Below are 23,053 nucleotides of genomic sequence, written 5' to 3'. Positions count from 1 at the left end.
ACTTCCAGTAAATATAATTTGGATTTTTCCCCATTGCCTTTAACTGAGGCCAGTGATCAAAAGTATTAGGAGTATCAGGGAAAAGCAAATCAAAACCACAATGAGATACCACTTCATACTTACTAGGATGGCTAGAATGAAAAACTCAGATAATAACAAGAGTTGGCAAAGATGTGGAGAAATTGGAACCCTCATACACTTCCAGTGGGAATGTAACATGGTGCAGCCACTTTGGAAAACTGTCTGGCAGTTCCTCAAAAGGTTAAACATAGTTACCACATGACCCAGCAATTCCACTCCTAGGTATATACCCAAGGAAAATGAAAATGTCGACATAGAAACTTGTGCATGAATGTTTACAGCAGCATTATTCATAATAGCCAAAAGATGGAAACAACACAAATGTCCATCAGCTGGTGAATGGATAAATAAAATGTGGTATGTCCATACAATGTAATATTATTAGGCCATAAAGAGAAATGAAGCACTGATACATGCTAAAACATGGATGAACCTTGAAAATATTATACTAAGTGAAAGAAGTCAGGTGGAAAAAGACCACATATTATATGATTCCATGAATATGAAATGTTAATTAATATAGGGAATCTATAGAGAAAGAAAGTAGATTAATGGTTGCCTAGGACTGGGGGGAGTAGGGGGATAGGGAGGTGATAACTAAAGGATACGGGGCTTCTTTTGGGGATGCTGAAAATCTTCTAAAATTGACATAGTGATAATTTGCACATTACTATGAATACACTAAAAACCACGGAATTGTACACTTTAAAGGGGTGAATTATATGGGATGTGAACTACATCTCAATAAAGCTGTTAAAAAAAAAATTTAGGAGTGGAAGGAGGAGGGAAAAGGAGGAAGCCATTTTAGCTCATGATGCCGTCAAAATCTACTGCAGGCTTCTTGGCCACTAGGCCTATGTTGCCATGGAGACTGCCTCAGAGTGAATACTGCCTGTCAAATGGGGATAATAATGCCTGCCCTACATATCTCACAGGATTGCTATGGGTCTCAAATGAGATAATATATATGCTAAATGCACTACACAAAAACAAGGAATTATTGTTATTAAGATGACTCCTGTTGAATACAAAATAGCATGCATACTATGATTGACTGCAACCACGCTACCAGAACAGGTCTATACTCAGAAGGTCATAGGCAAAAATGATAAGAATTGCTATATTAGGGTGGTAGGATTGTGAGTGTTACAAGTTCCTGATGTGTCATTTGCCTTTTTAAAAAGAAAAAGATGGCAGCTCTCAACTAAAATCAGAAGGGATGGGTCTAATATAGGGGCCTACATTTATGTTCTTGGCCTTGAAAGGAAATTGGGCAAAGGGCCTCTCTCTCCCATCCCTTACTTTCCCCTGCCCAGAAATTATCTCCTGAGATACCATTTCAGAGACTTCTTGGGTAGCAACACTGACCATGTGAGTTCCCCTAATCTTGGCAAACAAGGGACTGACCCTTATGTCTGGGAGATGGGTCCAAGAACAAGTTGAAATTGAAATAATAAGGTCACAAATCATCCTTCCCCAGATCCAATCATACCCATGACACTCCCTCAGGATGACTGCACTATTAGCCAATGACTGAAAGTGAATAAAATATCATTGACCCACAGAAGATTCTCATAATACAATTTTGCTCTAATTCAATTGTTTTAGAAGACAAGAAATTTCCAACTAGTTCATGAAATGTTTTCATTTTCAATGTTGGTTCAGTTGGAATAAAATGAGTATTTGCGTTTGTTGTAGGGGCTCAGGAACTTGCTGTGGCTCACTCTTGATTTTGGTTTGTGGGCCAGATAAGGGCTATGTTATGATTTCCCTTGAACTTATGCATTTTTGCTTTTGTGGGCCACTTTCTCCATTAAAATATATTGAAAATTATATTTTATTTTAATTAGATCTAATGACTGCATTGGTATAAAGACAAATATATTTATATTCTATGAGAAAACTTTTCTTCAACCTAGAATTTCATCGTTTTTCTTCTGATTTGAAAAGAAATGATAGCATTTTTATGGGACTCTGAAAGTACTATGAGTTGTAGGCACTGTGCCTAATGGAGAAGTCAGCCATAGGGCCGATGTCTGGAATAGTATGAAATGGAAAGCCCTGGAAGAGGGGTGAGGTCTCCTGTAGAGAGCCACATGGGAATGCCCTGAATCCCAGGCTTCCCCAGAGAAAAGCACAGGTTTGGGTTTCAGGAGTAAAATGGCCTTTCTCGAGGCACAGCTTCTCCAGAGTAGGAAGCATTTGGCACCTTAACTCCAGGACTGGGCTCTGAGTGGAGGCTTCTAGCTCTGGGGCTTTCTCCGGACTCCAATCACATCACTACTCTCCAACTACTGGTGTAGGGACAGCAAAGTGCAGGTATCTGAGAAAAGGTGACTCTCTCCTCACGGTCTGCTCTTGTTGCTGTTGAAGGGGAGAGAGGTCAGCTATTGAAACCTTCAAGGCTCTCAGGAAGTCATGTGGCTTCCTGCTCCTCTCTCCCTACCTCCTCACTCCCAACATCAATTCCAAGCCATTCCCTGGCCCCAATACCCTTGTCTTTGCCTTTCCAAATCTCACCCACGTGTCAAAGGCTTAGCTCCAACCCCACCACCACTAGGAAGCCTGCCCTGACCTCTGGAGTCCAAGATAAACCACTCTGGCTCTTAGAGTTTATACCCCCACTTAGACCCAGTTCTCTAGATGCCTGTGTGTCCATCAGTGTCCTCATCTTGACTGTCAGCTCCTGGAGGCAGTGATCCTGTCTTTTCCTTCTTCTGCATCCCTCACAGCACTTAGCACACATCCAGCACACGCTCAATGAAGCCTTGCTGTACTGCACATTTACTTTAACCCAGGACGAAAAATACTCACAATGTGTCTGGCAGCAAAGACCCCGTCAACTATGGCACAACAAAAGGCTGCAATCACACCAAAGCTGATAAAGACGATAGAAGCCACCAGCTGTGGGGGGAACAAAACAAAAGTGTCTGTTAGCCTTCCACTCTTGCTTCTTCTAGAGACTAGGCAATCCCCAAGAGACTGCCAGCCAAAGCAGAACTCTGGCCTGCCACCCTATGAGGATTCTCTTTTCAGTCATGCATGATGAGTGGGAATGGGGGCACGGGGAGGCAGAGAAGAGGCCACTGAAGGCTCTTTTACATTTTCAGGGCAAGCTAAGAAGTTCACCCTGTGAGTCTGTGAGCACCAAATGAAGAGGAGGCTTGCTGGTATCTAGCATGCTGTCCATGGAGGAATTTGACCACGTGACTCTTCCAATTCTCAGACTCAGAAAAATGTTGGACCATTCACATCATGTAATCCAACCCCCTATTTTATTTATTGTGGAATTAGAGGCTCAGAATGGGGAAGTGGTGTGCTCAGGGTCACCATCTAGTCTATGGAAGAGCCTCGTCCAATGTTCTTCCCAATCCCACATACTGCTACTTGATGGTGTAGTGAAGACAGGGATGATTCTGAGGCCCCATAGAACCCTACATGCCTTCTGCATCATTGAAGAAAGAGAGCATGCAACTTATTAAGACTTAAATGTCAAAGACATTTTACAAGGGTTGAAGTCTCTGAAACTGATCAACTCTGTCTGGCATATATGAAAAATTTGGAGTAAGAAAAATGTTTGCTTGAACCAGACTGCCCTATTTTCTGATCATGTCAGATAACAGAAATTTTCCTAATAATTTGTCTTCCATTACAAGGGTGATACTACAACCCAGTGTGAAGGTAAGTGTTTCAAGGTGTTTCCAGGGCAGGGTTAGGTGCTGCCTGAGCCCACCATCTGCTCGTGTTGACCCTCAGAACTAGATGGAATCAGTGTTTTTCTTCCTTGAAGTGTTTGGGGGACAAGAGAGGGAAATAGCATGGCATTGAGCTGCTCTCCAGGGAGAAGGAGGAAATCAAAGTCAAGTCCACCCTAAGGTTCTCCCACCTTAACAGGCTAGGAGGAAATACTGATCTCCTTCAGGAGTTGTTCAGAAACCTCTCTCCATAAATCTCACTTCACAGCACTACAGAGAATTGGTAAATAATGGATGAACGATGTCATGAAATTGGCATTATTAGCTACGCTATGATCAGCTCTACAATTAAAACTCCCCTGTTATCCTGAATAATTTAAGCCCAAAGTACAAACACAACTGCAGGGGGGAATCCAGGTGAAATGGAAGAAGAGAACTATTAGAACTCCCCTGAGGGTGATTGCCTATGTTGCTGGGGGAGAACATATGGCTGGAGTTCTCTGTCCCTGGAGCTATTATGTTATCTGATTAAACTTGCTGTTAAATAGACCCCATTATCAAAGTCTCGATGCCACAGAGACTAGTACTGGGGGAGCCTAATCAGTCCACCATCTGACCACTCACCAGGCATCTTGATTTACTAGCCTATAAAACTGCAATATGCTTGCAATTCAGTCTGTACCTTCTTCTCTTGCCCTCTAGGAAACCTTCTCAGACTGAACCAGGAAAATACAACAGCTTGCCCTTGTGGGTCCCCATTAGGACACAGAACTTTCTAAGTTTTACCTCCTGTTATATGCTCATCCTTCCTTTCAACCTTACAACCTACTTAGCTTTGAACTATGGCTAATGGAAATACTTTAGGTTGGCTTCATAATTTTATTTTGTCTTCTGTGTGCCCCCAGTATATTTGTTCTCTTAATCAAAGTCCCCTAGATTGGAATCTCCTAAAAGGCAGGAACCCTCTGCGAAAACTTCCCCCCAAAATTATGCATCAGAGAGGAAGTCATGAGGGTCACCAATAACCCAGGGCCGCGGCAACGGAAATCACAGAAGCAACGGCATTCTAGGTGAGGACAATAGCCTGACTGGATAGGCTGGAGTACTCCTTTGGGAGTGAGGAGGAAAGCAAAGGGCAAGATCCAGAATATTCTATCCCTGTGCCTTAAGGAGACTAGCTAGGCCACTGAGGGAGCATCAGGCAAGATGAGAACAAGTCCCATAACACAGGGTCGCTTTAAAACAAGTTCCCTAGAGGCTTAGGAGAAAAGGCAAAGTAGCAGTTTCTTTTGTGGCCCAATTTGGGCAACCTTAAGAAATGTGTTACTTATCCATATAAATGTTGAGCTTTTTCAGATGAAGAACTTGATTCTATAGCAATGAAAACTTACCATCTGCCGTTTGTTCTCAACAAGGTTTGATCCGATGATTCCAAGGAATGATCCAAAGCCGAGCTGCAAAGCAACGTGGCATACATAGCATGTGGAAAGATGGTCAGCCTGACCACACAATCATTCCAGCTCCTGGATATGATTCAGGATCATGGAAAATAACTGGGGTATAGATGCTAAAGCCACATGCAATTGTTACTTACACAAATACAGTATGTGCAACGAAAGTATTTCTCCCAACATTTGCCAATTTTTCCTTGTAGATATGAATCACACCTAAAAAGAAACTCATGTGCCCAAAAACTAAAAGTAAAGGTCAACCATAAATTTTCAGAGCCTGCTTATTTCAATTTCAATATCCATTATCTAGCATGTGACTGGTGAGTCAGTAAGACATATAATGGTGAAAAGCACGCATTATATTCTGATCTTTATCTTTTTTTTGAAAAGAGACCTTCCACTCTGATGCATGGATTCCAAAATAAAGGTTTGAAATAGCAATTTTTGATACATCTGGCACACTAATCAAACCCAGGAAGTACTTTAGAAATCAGCAAGCACCTTAACCTAGACTTAAAAAAACCCAAAACTTTCTTTTTGAAAGCCTGTGTTTGTGGTTGACCCACTGCAATTTACATTAGCATTTATTCACCTCTTCTTCCATCTCTCCTTCATTTATGGACAGAAAGCATTCATTAAAGGGTGAACAGAAATGGCAGTGTAAAACCCTGAAAAACAATTTCCCTGTCTAAGCAGCCGGAATGATGGCTCGGTGTAGCAGATCCAACTTTCCTCTTGGTTCTGCCATTAGTGGATTGAGTCTGCCAGTCTCAACTGAAAACGGTCACTAACTGATGGCCATTGACGAGGATGAAAACGGAAGAAGTAAAAAGTGGTGAGAATGGACCAATAAATCTTAACACAAGTTCAGTGATGTAGTTACATTTCTCTTTAGCCTCACTAATGGTTTGGGTTTCCATCTACAGCCTTACCTTGGTTCAGAGGGGCATCTATTTCAGTCCGAGGCCCCCAAGCCTTACACCTAGGCTTGAAAATGTAATGGACCCAAGTGCTGGGAAAAAGCTTGGTGGGGTAGTGTAGGGGGACTGGGTGGTTGTCTCCAAAACCAGAGAATGAAAGGAAGGAAGGAATGCAAATTTCCAAGGACTCATTCTGCAGAGCCACTTAGCCAGCAACCTCTCTTGGGAAATAGAAGCTGAAGTGCATAAGGGTATATCCCATGCCATCCAAGATGCTACCGAGAACATCCTCACTCAACAGTTAAATGAAGCCTGTCTCCCACTCGGTCTTATTTTAAGTGTAATTAAAATGTGTTGCCATAAAGTATACAGATTAAAACCTGATTATCATAGTATCCTGGCTTCTAACCCCAGCTCTTCCACTTACATCTGTGCAACCTTGAACAAATTGATTGACCTCTCTGTACCTCAGTTTCCTCATATGGAAAGTGGGGACTATAGTAGTGGCTATCTTATAGGGTTTTTGTAAGATTAACTAGGATGATACATTCAAAGAAATTTGCACAGTGCCTGGCACACAGTAAGTACTCAATAAATATTATTTATTGTTCCAGTGATTATTATTAGTATTTTTAAGGACACTTAACTTTTAAGCAACTCTAATCTGAATTAAGCTGGAAAATCCTATCATTATTTGCTTTATTTCATAAGAGAGTTTCGTGTTCTATCTTATCTCCCCCTCCAAAATATTCCACAGCTTTTATTTTTTAGGAAGAATTCCATGAATAGTCTGTGCTTATGGCACTCTGGGCCACTTGTGGAGATTGAGAGAAAGTTGGAGGCAGCTTCTTAAGTGGAAAATAAGTCCTTTTATTGAACAGTTCATCAGTTTCCACAGTTATTCACTGATTGCCTCCTGAACCCCAATAGCAGTCTTTGCTCTAGGGTAGGAAGCAAAGACAGTGGCTGTTCCTGGCACTTTCAAATAACTCTCTGATGGCAGTGACTAGAAAAGGTGGGCTGAAGCCTCGTGGAATTGACTGGAAAGACAAGGCACTCCAGGACTGGAAATCCCAGGTGAGCCAGTTACTTTATCCAGTTCCCTCCCCTTTCCTTCCATTCCATTCTATCCCACTCCAATTCATTCAGTTTTCTAACATTCACTAAGTACATTTGTCAGATAAATAAAAAGACTTGGCCCCTGCCCTCCAGGAGCTCATAGTCCAGTGAGGGAGAGACAGACTGTGGGTTAAGGACCACAAGTGAGGTATAAACAAAATGCTATTGGAGCAGAGAATAATTCATTTTGTATTATATCTCAGGCTCTGCTACTTATAAATTGTATGACCTTGGGCTAATCCCTTAACCACTCCGTGCTTCAGTTTCCTCATCTATGAAATGGGAATCATAATGGTACCTACCACACAAGGCTGCTGTGAGGATTAAATGAGATAAATTATGTAGAGTGATCTGCATAAGGTAGGCTGCTAAATACATGGTAGCTCTAAGATTTCACAGAGGAGGAGACATTTTAACATGGGCTCAAAGGATAGGTAGAGCTCACCAGGTGGAGAACTAATATCTATTGAGTCATGGCTGAAGAATTCACTCACCCGGATGACAGGTTGATGAACTCACCAGTGTCGCTAAAACCACCTTACATTCGAAAAGCATTTTAACTTAAAGAAGCACTTTCTTTCCATTTTGGTCACAGTAATGCTATGGCGTTTGGTGGAGCTGATATCATTCCCATTTGATAGATAGGAAAATAGAGGCCTAGAGAATTGTATAGACTTGTCCCCTCTTACAGCAAGTTAATGGCAGGGCCGGGACTAGTTCTCAGGTCTCCTGTCTAACAGCTGGTGTTCCTTCAGCCATACTTTGCTGCATTTGTGGCCAGTGTTAGTAGAATAGAATAGTGGCCTTTATCGCTGTCCCCCCAGGGAAGAAGTTCTCTGCAGGGATGGAGTGAAAAGTCCTATTTGAGGAAGAGCTAAGGGGTTGGAAACAGAGAAGGAAAAATCAACAGAATTTCCTGAAAATGGGCAGCTGCTTCTAATCAGCTGTTTGCTCTCCTGAGGCCTCAGAAAAGTAAGCTCTGTGGTCACCCCTCGAGAACTGCATGGAATCATGAGATATTCAGACCTTTGGACCTCCATCTTGATACCCCTTACCCCTTACCTAAATAAATAACCAGTTTGCTTTGTTTTGGCTGCCATTCAGTGTAGAAGAAAAAGACAAATCATTAGAAATCGAAGTCAGATTCAAGGGCTCTTTTTGGACTGGGCCCTATAACCTTTGCTTATTCCCATCTACTGCCCCAGACACCCAGTGCTGAGGCTCAGGAGGACTAGTCATTCAATAAATATTAACTGGACATCCACCTTGTGGCAGGCACTGTGCTAGATCTGTGATGTGGAGGCCAGAAGGTAGAGTGGAGTATGATACCAAGACCCATGAGACTCAGCCTCAAGGAGCCATAATTAGGTAAACTGATCCACAATTCCTTTCCATAATCCTGAAATCCACAAAGCTCTTAAAACCAAAAGGGTTTTTTTTGTAACTAACTTGGTGGCAAAATCTGACCTTGAACTGATGTGAGGTTATTTCATAATCTTTATCCACTTAGTGTAAAAATTCACAGTTTATTATAGAAATATGAAGGTGCTTGATTATGGGATGTTTCTCAAGACCCCACTGGGATGTTAGATAATATATGATATATGCCCTGTATTATCTTTCTAAAATAAAAAAAAGTCTAAATTCTCAAACACATTTGGCCCAAGGGTTCACATAAGGGATTGTGGACCTGTATAAACAAAGCTAAATGAGAATATAGTCCAACAGAAGCCACAAAGCATATGTGAATATTTTCCATGAACCATGAATAGGAGGAATCTATGGTAGGGAGTTCAAAGATGGTAGACACCACTGTGGACCCCAGTAGTTGAGTAAAGTCCCAGCTGTGTCTTTAAGTTGGGATAGGACAGAGCATTTGGATAAACAGAGAGAGAGTGCAGGGAGGACATTCTAGGCCAGGGGGAACAAAAAGAGTGACAGCATCAAGGCAGAAAAGCCCACGTTATGTTCAGGGGACCATGAATTGACAATTTTGGCAAAAGAGAGGTAATGAGAGACCAGGCCAAGGGCATCTTCAGGGAGCTTTGAATGGCAATGCTAAAGAGGCAGCAGAGAGCCAATGAAGGTTAGAACATTATGGAATTTTAAGTCTTATCTAGCAAATCAAGATGCAAGTCTCATCTTTGAAATGTACATACTAAGGTAGGAACTTTATTTTATTTTATTTTTTTAAATAATTTTATTTATTTATTTATTTTCCCTCAAAGCCCCAGTAGATAGTTGTATGTCATAGCTGCACATCCTTCTAGTTGCTGTATGTGGGACACGGCCTCAGCATGGCCGGACAAGCAGTGCGTCGGTGCGCGCCCGGGATCCGAACCCCGGATGCCAGCAGCAGAGCGTGCGCACTTAACCGCTAAGCCACGGGGCCGGCCCAGGAACTTTATTTTAGAATGATCTTATATTTTAGAAACATCTTCAACAAGAGGTGGACAAAATTTCTGCCTAATTCACAGTAAACCACAAAATCCCACTATCCAGAGCTCCTCATATTTTCTGAGCATTCAAGTTAGTCCAAACATTGTTGGATTTATCAAAAGAAACTTTACATGTGAAGCTGAAGCCACACTGGCCTAAAGAAGCTTTCTGGACTATTGATTGTTTTGAATGAGCCCTCTTGTCCCTGTCTCCTACTATCCCATGGTAACTCGGATACAATTTTCCATTAACTGACTTCCCCAGGAAAGGGGGCAGAAACTCCTAGTTTCTCTCGTGAAAGAAACCTCAGGGTGGTATTATTCCTAACAGTACAACAGCTGGGGAGAAGGTGCTAGAATGAAAGTCTTTCCACACTGATCAGGTGGCCAACTCCATCTTGTGGGTTGCTTGGGAAACACATTTAGAGGCCTCATTCTCCTGGATCTAAGGTTGGAGAGGTACAGAGAAGGAGCAGGCTCTCTCCCCTGCCTTTTTCAGCTTCATACAACAACTGAGGCTCTTGTTTTTTTAGGCCTCCAGAGTACAAACCTCATCGGAACTCTTCTGGAATGGAATATATCTCGAATATTCAAGGACAGTAAAAATCCTAAGCCAGTTTGTCTTTTTTTCGTCAGCTTTAATTTTTAAAAAATTTTACAGTTCAGCCTGTACAGATTAGCACATCTTTAAAGATGTATGTGTGTGTATGTGTCTCAGGATGATGATCCTACATTCTAGCTCAGGTAGAGTAGCTAACACCCTGTCATAATGCATCTCACTGTACAAGGGCATCTCATTTGGCAAAATAAACATGACTCAGAAAAGTTTCATATGACTTAGAGTTATGCAAATAAAATTATATTTTAAAATGCCTAAGATCTCAATATTTAAATACATTGTATGGTAATTCTTCTTTTAATCCAATAACTGCTCCCTATTTTGTCTGTTTTCAAAATTTAACTTCTCATGTATTGTTAACACATTTAACCAGAGTCCAAAAACAGCAGAGTTCCAAATAACCTGAAATTTTTTTACAGTTCTATATAATGGTAATTTCTATTCAAAGTGACCAATTTGACAGTCTGGAATCTTAAAATGGCACATTATGCTCAGTCTGGTTTTATTGCTAAGCATACTTTATTTACTGTGTTTTAGTTCTCCAGGTGGTTGCTGGTCCAGCTGAATTAGATTCCCCTGGGGTGTTTATGAAAAGGCAAATTCAGCATGTATTACTTTTTCAATCAAAGGTTAGCTCATAAAAAGAAAATTCAGGTTCCTGGGTCCCACCCAGACCTACTGAATCAGAATCTCTGGGGTGGGGAGCAGAGCTCTGCATTGTCCACAGGTTCACCAGGTCATTCATATGCGCACCACGGTGGGGAAGCCACTGGCTTAGAGTTTATATAGTAATTCTCTAATAACCAAACTATTCCATTAGTGGAAGTACTTCATTCCTGGGTAAATCTGGATTCTAAGGTGTTTACTGTTTCAGAGGTATGAGTCATTATTGTATTTGTTACAACATGATCTGACCTATAAATCCAAATGGATTTTTCAGCTTTTCAATCTTTAATCTTCCCCCTTCACTTTCTATAATTAAAACCCATTTTAAAGAAACAATCTACAGGAACTGTAAGAGCACATTTTTAAAGGTTAAACCATGGGGCTCACTGTCAGCTGGGATGGCTCTCCTATTAACACTTCCATTTTAGCTTTAAGTGAAACACACATACACAGACACACAGACGCACGCCCCCACTGCTTCAACTTCCAGTGCTAGCTGAACATCAGGTACTCGAATAACAGCAATCATGCACCCTCTTTCCTTTGTTAATGTATTCCAACCTAGCCACCCACAGTCAGATATTCTACAGAGAAAGTTCGGAGCCACCGTTCATGAATAGGAGTTCCTACTCTTAACTGACATAGAATGTACCTTCCCCTCACCCATGGAGAGTCTGAATCTTGAGCATTTTCTCATCAGTCAGAAATGTTTCACTAAATGCAGCTACCTGAAGCACACAAAGTCACACAGACCCTAAAAATTGCTTTTCCAAGCCACCAAAATGCAACCTTACCCCCACCTTTCCTCCCCTCCACTTGTGTTTAAAAATAAAATTCAATTCTGCTGACAACTGGTTTTCTTGCCTCACCACAGGAAGTGGACTAGGTGAGTTCTCACATCACATGTTTAAACAGAGGGCACCAAACGGTGTGTGTGGGACATCTCCCCTTGGCTGCGGGGAGCCCTGCCGGCCCGAGAGCTGCGAAGGAACTTCCCTTGGCAGCCTTCAGCTCATGGGACGCCAGGTCACGTCATGCCCCAGCTTTCCTAGGGCTATTGAGAAGGCTGACTATGGAATGGGTGACCTAGGCAACAGGCGTCAGGCTTGGTCACTCACAGCGCTGGCTTGTCAAAGGCATCCATCTTTAATCCCTTCCCCTCCCTTTGCCTCTCTTTCCAACCCCCATCTATCCAAAAACAGAGAAAAAAGAAAAGAAACAAAACAATAACCAATACATCTGGCCTCTTTGCTATCCTAAAATATATAAAAAAATGAACCATCCTAAACTTCCTTCCTGCTCTCTAGCAATTACAATTGGGAAGTCATTTAATTGATATTAAAAATATGATCCAACTTTCAGAGTTGGATTTTTGGGTTCAACAGCAGTGTGTGTAGATCCAAATGAGGTTTTTGTTTTTCTTTTCCTCCAGATTTATTGAGGTATAATTGACAAATAAAATTGTATATATTTAAAGTATACAACATGATGATTTGATATAAAATGAGGTTTTGTATGCAAATAGTTCAGCAGTTTCCAAAATGGATTGCATGCACCCTGGGGGTGGGTAAAACAATTCACTGAAGTATGGAAAGAAACTATTCGAACTGTTGTTTCCTACATATTGTTTATTTAAAATAGTAAGAAAGAAATTAAGTGTTACAAATATTCAATAAACAGACCATCCCTGTCGCCATCTCTCGGTGTGAATGTCAGATGAGCAGGCAAGCTATCCTGTGGGAGAAGGGCAGTTCCAAGCAGCAAAGGGTTGAAGGTGGGGCATTTTACATGTGCCCAGATTGTCTTATCTAGTTGTAACTAAACTAGTCCCGACAAAATGGACAGGTGGTTTGGAAAGACTCCTGTTGAGAAACCACGAATTGAAGATGACCCCAATAATGTAAGCACAAGTGAGCAACAAGAAAATGGCAGAGTTGATACTTCTAACTCTCAGGATGAGCCTTTTGTCAGCCACATTGTGAGATCGACATTAGAAAACAACGATGCCAATGACGATCTAATTATATCTGATAAGAAGTCAGTCAAGGGGGCGGGCCCCATGGCTTAGCGGTTAAGTGCAGGTGCTCCACTGCTGGCGGCCCGGGGTTCGGATCCCGGGCGCGCACCAACGCACCGCTTCTCCGGCCATGCTGAGGTGGCGTCCCACATACAGCAACTAGAAGGATGTGCAAATATGACATACAACTATCTACTGGGGCTTTGGGGAAAAAAAGGAGGAGGATTGGCAATAGATGCTAGCTCAGAGCAGGTCTTCCTCAGCAAAAAGAGGAGGATTAGCATGGATGTTAGCTCAGGGCTGATCTTCCTCACACACACACAAAAAAAAGTTAGTCAAAAATATTCTAAATTACCTAGTGGGTATTTGAAATAAGGATTTATAGTCACTATCTTTAATGACAGACTTCACATGAAGTGCGTATCATTCTTCGAAATTTTAGTTAGTGTTAGTATGAAGATATTCAAAATTATTGTTTATTTCATTTTTATCTAATTTTTGAATTTCCATTTTTGTATGTTTTATGAACATGTATATAATTAATAAATTAATAAATATACATATTTTAGGAGTAAATATTCCACATAGTTTTCCTGATAGGAGTGCAGGATCACTTTGGAGATCAGTGCTGTTGGTCACAGAGTGTCAAGCTGCAAGGATCCTCAGATTTCAGGTAAGATCAGGTGACCTCTATTATATATAGGAAGGCAGATGTCCAGAGAGGAAAGGACCTTAGCCCCAGGTTAACACTGCTAGTTAGTAACATCGCCTAGACCAGAAAACCAAGGTCTTCAAGAGTGAGCTGACTTGCTCAGGATCACACTGCTAGTGAGGGATAGAGCTGGAATTCTTCTGAGTCTCAGTCCAGTGTTTTTCTTAAAGGGCCCAGCATTGCCTCTCTATATAAATATCAAGATATATAAAGGAGGAAAACTGAGCAAACGTTAGACCCTCAAACAGAATTGAAAACCATCAGAGTAGAACCCGAATGTCTGTAGCCAGTAAGCTCCTGAGACCTACCTATGCCTTTCATACTTACAATAACTCCTGGGTAATAACCTCCTACGGTCACATTCTGGGTCCTGGTGGTGGCAGCAAGGCCCACCGTGAGAATTAACACGGACACAATAAGCAAAGTCACAGTGACATAGATGGAGTTTCGTTTCCTCCGATTGAAGGCTCCTGAAAGCACACAGAAAAACTGAAATTGCTCATTTCGGCTGTAGAGGGGATGGACTTAAAGAAAAAATCACTAAGAAAGTTTTCCTTTCCTACTCCAACTGGTAACTGGGGTTATCTCTGGGGAGTGGACTTATGGGGAACAGATGGAGCTTTAGTTTTTGCAGTCATCAGGTGCCATGTTTACAATAATATATATATATATATATATATATATATATATATATATCCAGTTTGAAAATAAACAACAGAAGAACTCTTACCAGTTACATAAAAACAAAACAAACCAAATTTTTGTGTTTTTGGCATTCCATAAAAGATGTGTCATACCCACTTAGTGGAGTGGTTTTTTAGGCCAAATTATAAGGCATTTGATAAATGGGAAGTGTAGGTGTGGAGGTATTAAATGAAAATATTTTAAAGCCAATATGCAACTAAGAAGGGTTTTTTATAAACTGGAGATATGAAATTTCATTTTCAGTGTAAATATCAGAACCAAACCAGGTGCTGGGATTTCTTTTTTCATTTATTTCTGACATTTGCCACCTCATGTATAAACTTTAAAATGGTGTGTTGGCAAGATTTGTCACATAACAAATGTGTGTAATAAAGCAAGTGTTTGGAGGTCATTAGTCCACAAAGATATGTATCGGGGGAAGTAGATGGGGAGGATTATAACTTTTACACATTTGGGCTTATGTGAGGGTGACATCAATATAAATGACAAGAAACGGGTTCTCCTACTCAGTGCTTATCAGACATGACCGCGCAAAACAATTTTTTTTCTCGAAAACAGGCTTATTAAGTCAGATAGAAAAATGGTATCTCGACTGGCTTTTCAACTTCATTTTTTTTAAAGGAATCAACACAGTCTGCGTCCATTTCTCTGGCAGGAGGAGGGGGCTGTCAACAGGAAATACCAGGGATGAGTTACCACCTAGTAGTTCTCTATAAATAAGCAAATGGGGGAACGCTAGGAGAGTGCAGTTCTCCAGTGGGAGGATGAAGCAGTGGGGAGCCTTATGGGGGGTCGACCACCCAGGTGGCTTGATTGCCATTTATGAGCCTAAAGAGGCCACTTGGGTCTGTTCATAGGACCCCGTCATTCTGGGAGGCCTCACTGCAGCCTCAGGAAGCAGCTGCCTGCCGATTGAAGCCGCCCAGACTGCACCACTGGGAAGGAGGGGAGAGGGGATGAAGGAAGGGGGAAAGAGGCGAGAAAACCAGCGAGACCCAGGAGGCCTGGTGGTGGTGAAAGGGAGGGGCTGTGGCTGGCCATACAGCTCCCAGCAGATATCCCCTCCTATACGGAAGAAATGCGTCAGGAGTGCCACCCTGGGTTAGCCCCACCATCCATCTTGTCTTCCTCAGTGCGGTCCCTGCCGAAGGCTCCAAGGGAGGTGGGAGGGGCTGGCGGTCTTCCCTGACGTCAGCCTCGAAAGAGAGGGACGTGACTCATCAGGGTCATTTCTAATACGGTACTATTCTAAGACTATTTTACATTGAAATGTAGAGGTGGCTAGAGCCTTTATAGGCAGCCACATACTAAAGCGCCGTATCGCACCCTGGGAGGAGAAGTAAGAAGTGTTGGGAAATAAGGCTCACCTCCTGTGGGGCCTGAGTACAGCCTCCCTGGGAAAAACATAAAGGACCACTTGAGACACCTGTGACATTAGGGCCCTTTGTGTGAGAGGGCTATTTAGGATGCAAATAGCGAGCTGACTGGTGGTTATCGGGAGGAGCAGAGCCTGGGAGATGCAGACTGCAAGGGGTGGAGGTGGGACAGCAGGATTTATTTCCCCAGTTCACATAAAGGTTAGTTATCCTTCCTCTTGATGTTGAGGGGCCCTAGATGAATCTCTAAACCAGAGTCCCTAAGTCCATTTGATGATAGATACTTCTCAGTGAATCTGCAAATTGGTTCTACAGAGGGGCTCTAACATAAACTTACCAACATCACCTCCCATTTCAGTCTCCCTTTCTCCTTTGTCACTCACACCATCTCTAGCCCTTTCCTGCCCCAAATTGGCAAAAGAGAGTGAGGGAACATCTGGAGACACCAAGAGTATCTTTGTGACACATGAAAGCGTCTCAACACCTCACACAGAAAACATGTAACCTTAGAGACTAAATTAGGGGAGTGTGTGTGTGCATGGTTTTTCTAAATTTTTTTTGCATCATTCTCCTGCTCCTTCCCCAACAAATGGCTTTTGATCCTATTCACTGCTCTTGGGTCTCCTTTGCAAATATCACTCTAACTCTTAAAAGCACAGGAGCCAGGTCAGAAAAGTGACTCAGCAAACCACATGGTGTCATTTGAAAATCTATTTTTTTTTTCCTGCTTTAGAACCTGAATTGAAAATCCAGTCAGTGGAGAAACCCAAGCAAAAATCCTATAGCTCCACAGGGGCCTTGCCTACAGAGAGGATTTGCTTTGGATAAAATTCCTAAGAAAACTGTCTCACCACTAGATTGAATATCTATTCTCTGTCTCCTCACGCCCCGCCCCAAGTCACCCGTTATTTTACACTACACTATAAGGACCATAACTGGGTAAAATGAAATTATTTCTAGTTGCACTTGAGGAGTTGGCCATTTTAAGGAACCTTGGGTGAAAAGTGAAGAATCAACCCTCCATTTATGGTCAGTGTCAATTTGGCTTAAAAGTCACATCTACTTAGAGCAAGACACACCTGTTCTCTGAAGGTGTGGCCCAGGCTCCTAAAAGGCAGCTTGTGTGTCTGCTTAGGACATTTTCCTGGTGGTTGTTTTATTTTAGAAGGGAGAAGGAGAGCTCTGTTCTTATTAGAGTACAATTTAGGGCCTGCCTTAGATGTTCCTGTAAACACAGGAACATCTTATTCTGATTTTGTTTAGTAAATCAACATATCAAAAAACCTTGGACACCCTGAGGTAGTTAAATTAAGCAGCACGTACTTGAAAACAGTGCCTCTCACAGTGTTTGATATCTAGTGAGCAGTCAATACTTGTTGAATAAACAAGAGGCAACATTTCAGAATTGCTTCCCTTCTAATCAAAAAGGGTGTGGGGGGAATTGTGTGAATAAATATGGGCTACACTGATAGAACTCATTTTTTAAAATAGGGTTCACCTGAGGGCTCCCCAGAACTGAATGCCTTCTGGCCAACTAGCGTCACAATCTCAATTTCTCTCACTAGCCTGTCTGCTTCGTGCCCGCTATATTTCTGTTTAAACAACCACTACCACCCCTGCAACCAACAGCAGTGGGAGAGTCTGGAATCTCATCACTGGCATTGCCAGCCCCCCTCCACCCCCAGCAGCTTCCCTGCAGAACCACTGCAGACCTCCCTCTCTGCAGTGCCCCACCTCCACTCCAGATTCCTGATGTACAGGATGCTCAGCTCTAGAAGCTCCCATTATTTGCTGTCTCCACCTTTCCAAATACAGCCAGCTTCTCCCTCCTCCGGAGTTCCCCCTGGTCAGAGCCCCTACCTACCCTGTGGTCTTTGAATCTGAATCTCTCCCCTCCTTTGAAACCTGCTCCAAACTCACCTCCTCCAAGAAGTTTTTCTTGATTAAGCTCACCCTACTCTAATCACTCATTATTTCATATCTCTGAGTTCATATATACCTTATCCAATAAGTATATTAACTGTAACTGCTACAATTATAATTGTAATTGTGGGTCTGGTCCACAATAAATATGATGTCCACTAGCTCCAGGATTCTGTATCTGACAGGAACCCAGGTGTGGGCTGCCAGGAGGCAGGGTGATTGTCTCTGCTCACCTGTGTTTTTCCGTGTACATGTTCTTGACTACCCCCTTGATTATAGGGTGTACTCTCTATCAGAGGGCATCAAGGATTGGGGCCCAGGATCCTGTCTTGTACACTACCTTGTTGATGACTAGCAAATTCTTGGGGCTGATCTTTTGAACCTATTGGGATTTGCTTACCTGAGTGAGCTTTGCCACACAGGGAGGGTCTCAGGAAGTCCCAGCCTTGAGCGTCCGTGGAAACAGGTAGCTGCCCACACAAGAGGCTCAAAGCTCTACGGATCTCCCAAACACTTCCTGAAATCTCCCCCTTTGGGCAATTTTTTGACCAGAGACATCCAAGGCCACCAGTGAATTACAAATATGTTAGTTGGGAGGGAAGGAGTGCCCTGCTGTAGTAGAGGTGCCTTAGCGCCTGGGGGCGGTGTTGCCAAAAGAGAGAAGGGGGTTGCTGGCAGGGGATGAAGGGGCGCTGGAGTCACATTACCATCTTCAAGTTGCCATGCAAGCCCCCGCTCCGCTCCAAGCCTTGGACTAACCACACAGCCCCAGGCAGCCAGCAAGCAAGCAGAGAGTGCAGGCACTTTGGTGCAGTGTGTGACTGTGTTTTAAATTTTACTGTTTGGGCTGCGGTTGTGTGTTGCCTGTAGAGGGAATCCCCTCAGAAATGCTGCCCTTGGAGGCTGAAACACTAACCCCCCCACCCCCCCACTTCTCTTCCCCCCATGCAAGGGAAAGTGGCGTTTCCAGAGCTGAGTTAAGAAAGAGTAGTTCCTAAGTAGCCTAGACGCTGATTCAGGCCTGGGCTGTGCGGGACCAGAGCCAGGGAACTCCGGGGAGACTCCCCTGTCCAAACTGTGGAAACCTAGGGTTACCACTCGACTCAGGAATTTGCTAGTGATCTGCGTCTGCGGACTTGACAGAGCGTGATGCATGGAGCAGGCTCGCGCGTCTATATAGGATCTATGATTCTTTTCCCGCAGTGTCGAGTCTGGGCTGGGCTGGGTGAAGCCCACTTAGCTTCTTGTTGCGCAGACCTTTCGGGAGACGCAAGGTTGGTTGAGGGCTCCTGAGAGCCCAAGAAGGAACTCTCTTCATGTTATTCCCCAACCCACAGAGCCGTATGTAAGTAGCAACACTTGAAGCCCTGGGCCACTAACCTGCCCACTCCCCCACAGGCAGACGGCCCTGCGCGGGAGGCCGGGTTTGCAGGTGGTTGTGGCTCCCTGCGGGAATGGGCGCTGCGGAACCCTCGCACTCTTCTACCCAGCCCTTCCTCGGGCAACAGCCTGGCGTCGGGGAGCCAGGGCTGCGTTGGCGCCACAGCTGGCCAAGGTGAGGAGTGCATTCTGTGTGTGTGTGTGTGTGTGTGTGTGTGTGTGTGTGTTAGGGAGAGAGAGCTGGGGGGGAGGTAGGATCTGGTACTGCTAGGTTCTGGATTCAGACCCAAGTCCTTGGCCTCATTTGTACCACTTTGCAAGTAACTACGCCCTTAAAAATAATAATAATAAAAAGCTAATCTTATACTGAATATGCAAACCCATTGAAAATATGGATCTTTCCACCATCTAGGAGATAACACTTTCTGGGGCCCCTCGGGTGAACGAATTCTGTTGAGACTGAGTCTTTTGCAGGCAGTAGGGAGCTCACATAGGGGGTCCAACCATCTCCCAGCCCCCTCCCCTCGAGATGTTCCCGCAAATTCATCGGAGAAGACCTGAGCAGACTGGATGGCAGGAATTCGGGACGGAGGGATTTTGCAGAATGTAAAGTATGTTGGAAAGAGATAATTCAATTTGGTTAAAGTGTATCCGAGGCGAATTTTGAGATTAGGTGGGATCATGGTTTGACAGTCCCCTCCCGCTCTCCTGGGCTGCAAATTAATTTCTCCACCCAGTGAAATCATAGGGCTTGGGAAGGTGCCTAACAGCTGAGGGGGACTGGGTTTGTTTCTTGTTTGTAACTACCCAAAAGCAGCTTCGAGGGGCAGCCAAATTGGTGCCTGGAGGTATCTGTCCCCCAGTTTTGATGAGGAAAGGTATTGAACCAAATCAGGCTAGTGGGTTCCCCCCTCCCCCTCCATTCCACCCAGAGAGGAAAAGCGCGACTTCAGAAGATGCGCGGGCTCGCGCTCGCTCTTTCTTTCTTGCGCTCTCACTCGTTGCCCACCCCCACCCCCACCCTTTTTTCACACACACGCACATTCCGTGCATTTGGAGCAGAATAGGAATCAAGTTCAAGGAATGTTGGTCCTGCCGCTGCAGAAGGCAGGGCTGGCTGTCTTGAGCGATTCCTCAGGAATTCCCCTCCCGCCAGCCCGCCCATCCCCCAGGGTTGCGCAACACCCCCCCAACAGCGAGGTGCAAGTCAGCACCCCCTCCACTGCAGCCGTGAATTTCAAGGCAGCTTCGACAGAGTTGGGAGGGGGCGAGGACCCTGCTTCTAATTATCGTTAGTCATGAGCTCTGAGAAGTGATGGGGACTTTGCAAAGAAGGAGCGTCGAATAGAAAGCGAAGGCGCAGGTTGCAGGGAAGTGTTTTGATCCCCAGACAACTGGGATTTACCACTGGCTGCAAGTCTGTCGACACACGCACACAAACACGCACACACCCGCACTCCGGGACGGGGATACTCCGACGCAAGCTTGGCGCTCCAATCTCCGCGCGTCGCCCCCGCCCCCGCCGGGCCGCTCCCCTGGGGCTCTGGTCCACGACCCAGACGCTGAGGCGCGCGGACCCCCCTAGCCCCACTTCCCGCTCCCTGGCTCTTGGGGTGGCTAGGACGCTCACAGTCCAGAGGGCACCGCACTCACCCCTTGCCGCCGCCGCCCCTAGGAAGGACGGCTAGACTTACCCATGGAATCGGGCAGGGACATGTCGCTGGACCGCTGCTGAGTCAGGGACTGATGCATGGTGAAAGCTGCCCTGTTGCCCCGGCCCCGGAAGCTGCTTCACGCGCCCCGCGCTTAGGGCGCCCGGCACAGCATCCTACTCCGCGGCTGCCGCTCCCGGTGCCTCCGAGAGCTGAGAGACACTGCTTCTGGTTGCGAGCTGCAGCCCAAGTGCCGCCTCCCCCTCCCTTCCCCTGTTCTCCCTCCCTCCTCTCCTGCCTCCCTCTGCTCCGGGAGGCAGCAGCATTGGCAGTCCGAGCAGCGGCGTGCGCTTGCGCAAGACCCCCCCTCCTCCCTCCCCCTTGGCCCCCCCATCCTAGTTATCCACCTCCCCGCCTCCCAAGCCAGACAGGGAGCCGTTTTAGCCCCTTGGGGCCAGGGCTGCGCAGAGAAAGAGGGGGAGGCTACAGCCTGGGGCCAACCGGCCTTCTCTGTAGTTTGGAGAGAGGGTCTTGGGCAAGCATCCTGTTCTAGGATTTATAATTGGGGAGGAGGCAGAGTCAGAGGTTCAGAGCTGAGGAACACACACACACACACACACACACAAACATTTGTACAGGTTTGGTCTTAGTGCTTCCAGAATGACATAATGGAGCTGGAGATGATCCAGAGAAGGGCCACTCCATAATCAAGGGGATGGGGGAGGGTAGAGGGGCTGCCATATGAAAATAGATTAAACAAATGCAGACTCTTTAGTCTAGAAAGATGAAGGCTGGGAAGGGATGTGACCAGAGTGTAAAAAATTATGCAGAGATGGAGAGAGGGAACACAGCCTTACTCACCAGATCTGAGAATTCTAGAACCAACAGCCCCCTAAGAGCTAGAAGGAGATTCAGCTAAAGCAAATATGATTCTGCATCAGCACTCCAGTTTGTGCTTTTGTTCAAGGTGCTTTTATGTCAAGGATCTCATTTTCTCATCATAGCAGCCATACAAGGCAGGAAGAGGAGGTATCAATAACCCCATTTTACAGATGAAAAAACTGAGTCTCATAAAATGGATGAAAATTTCCTGGAGTCACTCAGCTAGTAAGTGGCAGAGGTGGGATTTGAATCTAGATCTATTGGACTCCCACATCAGTGCTCTTCCCACTATGGCAGCTGAAAAGAATATTATTCTATATAGCATATTGAAAACCTAAGGAATTCATTAGCCCCAAGAGGTGCAACAGGAGGAAAACACAAGTAGCTTTGGAAAGAGTGAGGAAGTCATGGCTGACAGATCCACTGTGGATTGCTAAGGGAAACTGGAGATGAGTTGGGAATGTCCCTGATCTTGGAGAACAGCCAAGTCCTTCCCCAACCCTTCCTTCTGGACCCCATTAGGTATTAGGCTGCAATCACTATGTTGTTGGCTCAGAAGGGTGGTTCTGATGTGCTCAAAACAGCAGGAGAACAGGAGGAGACCTCCTTGGAGTGCCCCAAGACACCTGCCTGGTGGCCAAGGGAGGTGGACAGTGAGGAAGCGGATAACAGTGGGCTCCAGCTCCCTCTGGAAACTCAGCCCTGGGGGCCTGGCATCCCAGGGAATTTACGTGTTTGAAGGAATCCATTCTGTCGGAGGAAGAGCTCCCAGCTTCTGCTTGCCAGGTCTCCTTCAAACCACCTCCCCCTGATGATTGCTGCAGCCCTCTCTCCACGTCCCCCCGCCAAAAAAACAAAACCCCAAATCAAGTATAAAACTCTCCTGAGAGGCTATGGGATGAAGAAGAGTACTTGGTTCTTTCCACCTCTGGCTTGCTAATCTACTGTGAGCCTTCTTTTCCTTATCCAGAAAATGGAACCAAGGGCCCTTGCCCTTTCCCATCTTCCAAAGGAAGAAAAGATGCTTCCCGAAGTTTAAAAAGGTAGCCCCTTGTGGGGGCCGGCCCGGTGGTGCAAGCGGTTAAGTGCGCGCGCTCCCCTGTGGCAGCCCGGGGTTCGCCGGTTAGGATCCCAGGCGCGCGCCGATGCACCGCTTGGCAAGCCATGCTGTGGCAGCGTCCCATGGGCCAGTCTTCCTCAGCAAAAAAAGAGGAGGATTGGCAGATGTTAGCACAGGGCTGATCTTCCTCACACACACACAAAAAAATCCCTTTGTAAAGAACTTGGGCACCCCAGGGGCCAGGCTGAATGCTGTGTCAGGTATTATTAGCAGCCCTACTGTGGTTTAGAAATCTGTGATATATGTCCTAGATAGAGACAAGATGCCCACTATTGTAGAGGTGTGCGTCTTAAGCAT

At 44.8% G+C, this 23,053-nt stretch overlaps 1 protein-coding gene across 2 annotated transcripts in view; it reads right to left on the bottom strand.

Moving 5' to 3' along the window:
* Nucleotides 1–20,951, bottom strand: part of TMEM255A (transmembrane protein 255A) — a 50,018-nt gene extending 29,067 nt beyond the window's left edge. For both annotated transcript variants that reach the window (XM_004437338.3, XM_087426498.1), the window contains exons 1-4: nucleotides 20,797–20,951; nucleotides 14,046–14,188; nucleotides 5,168–5,230; nucleotides 2,896–2,985 (exon numbers count right to left, since the gene is read on the bottom strand). In XM_004437338.3, the coding sequence (XP_004437395.1) occupies nucleotides 2,896–2,985; nucleotides 5,168–5,230; nucleotides 14,046–14,188; nucleotides 20,797–20,854 (354 nt within the window). In that variant the 5' untranslated portion in view covers nucleotides 20,855–20,951. The remainder of the gene's footprint in view (nucleotides 1–2,895; nucleotides 2,986–5,167; nucleotides 5,231–14,045; nucleotides 14,189–20,796) is intronic.
* Nucleotides 20,952–23,053: the final 2,102 nt, after the last annotated feature.

The sequence above is a fragment of the Ceratotherium simum genome, chromosome X (genome assembly GCF_057802395.1).
Source record: "Ceratotherium simum simum isolate JZ-2026a chromosome X, ASM5780239v1, whole genome shotgun sequence".
Classification (NCBI taxonomy): domain Eukaryota; kingdom Metazoa; phylum Chordata; class Mammalia; order Perissodactyla; family Rhinocerotidae; genus Ceratotherium; species Ceratotherium simum.
The sequence above is the reverse complement of the archived record's forward strand: the minus strand, read 5'-3'. Positions and strand labels throughout refer to the sequence as shown.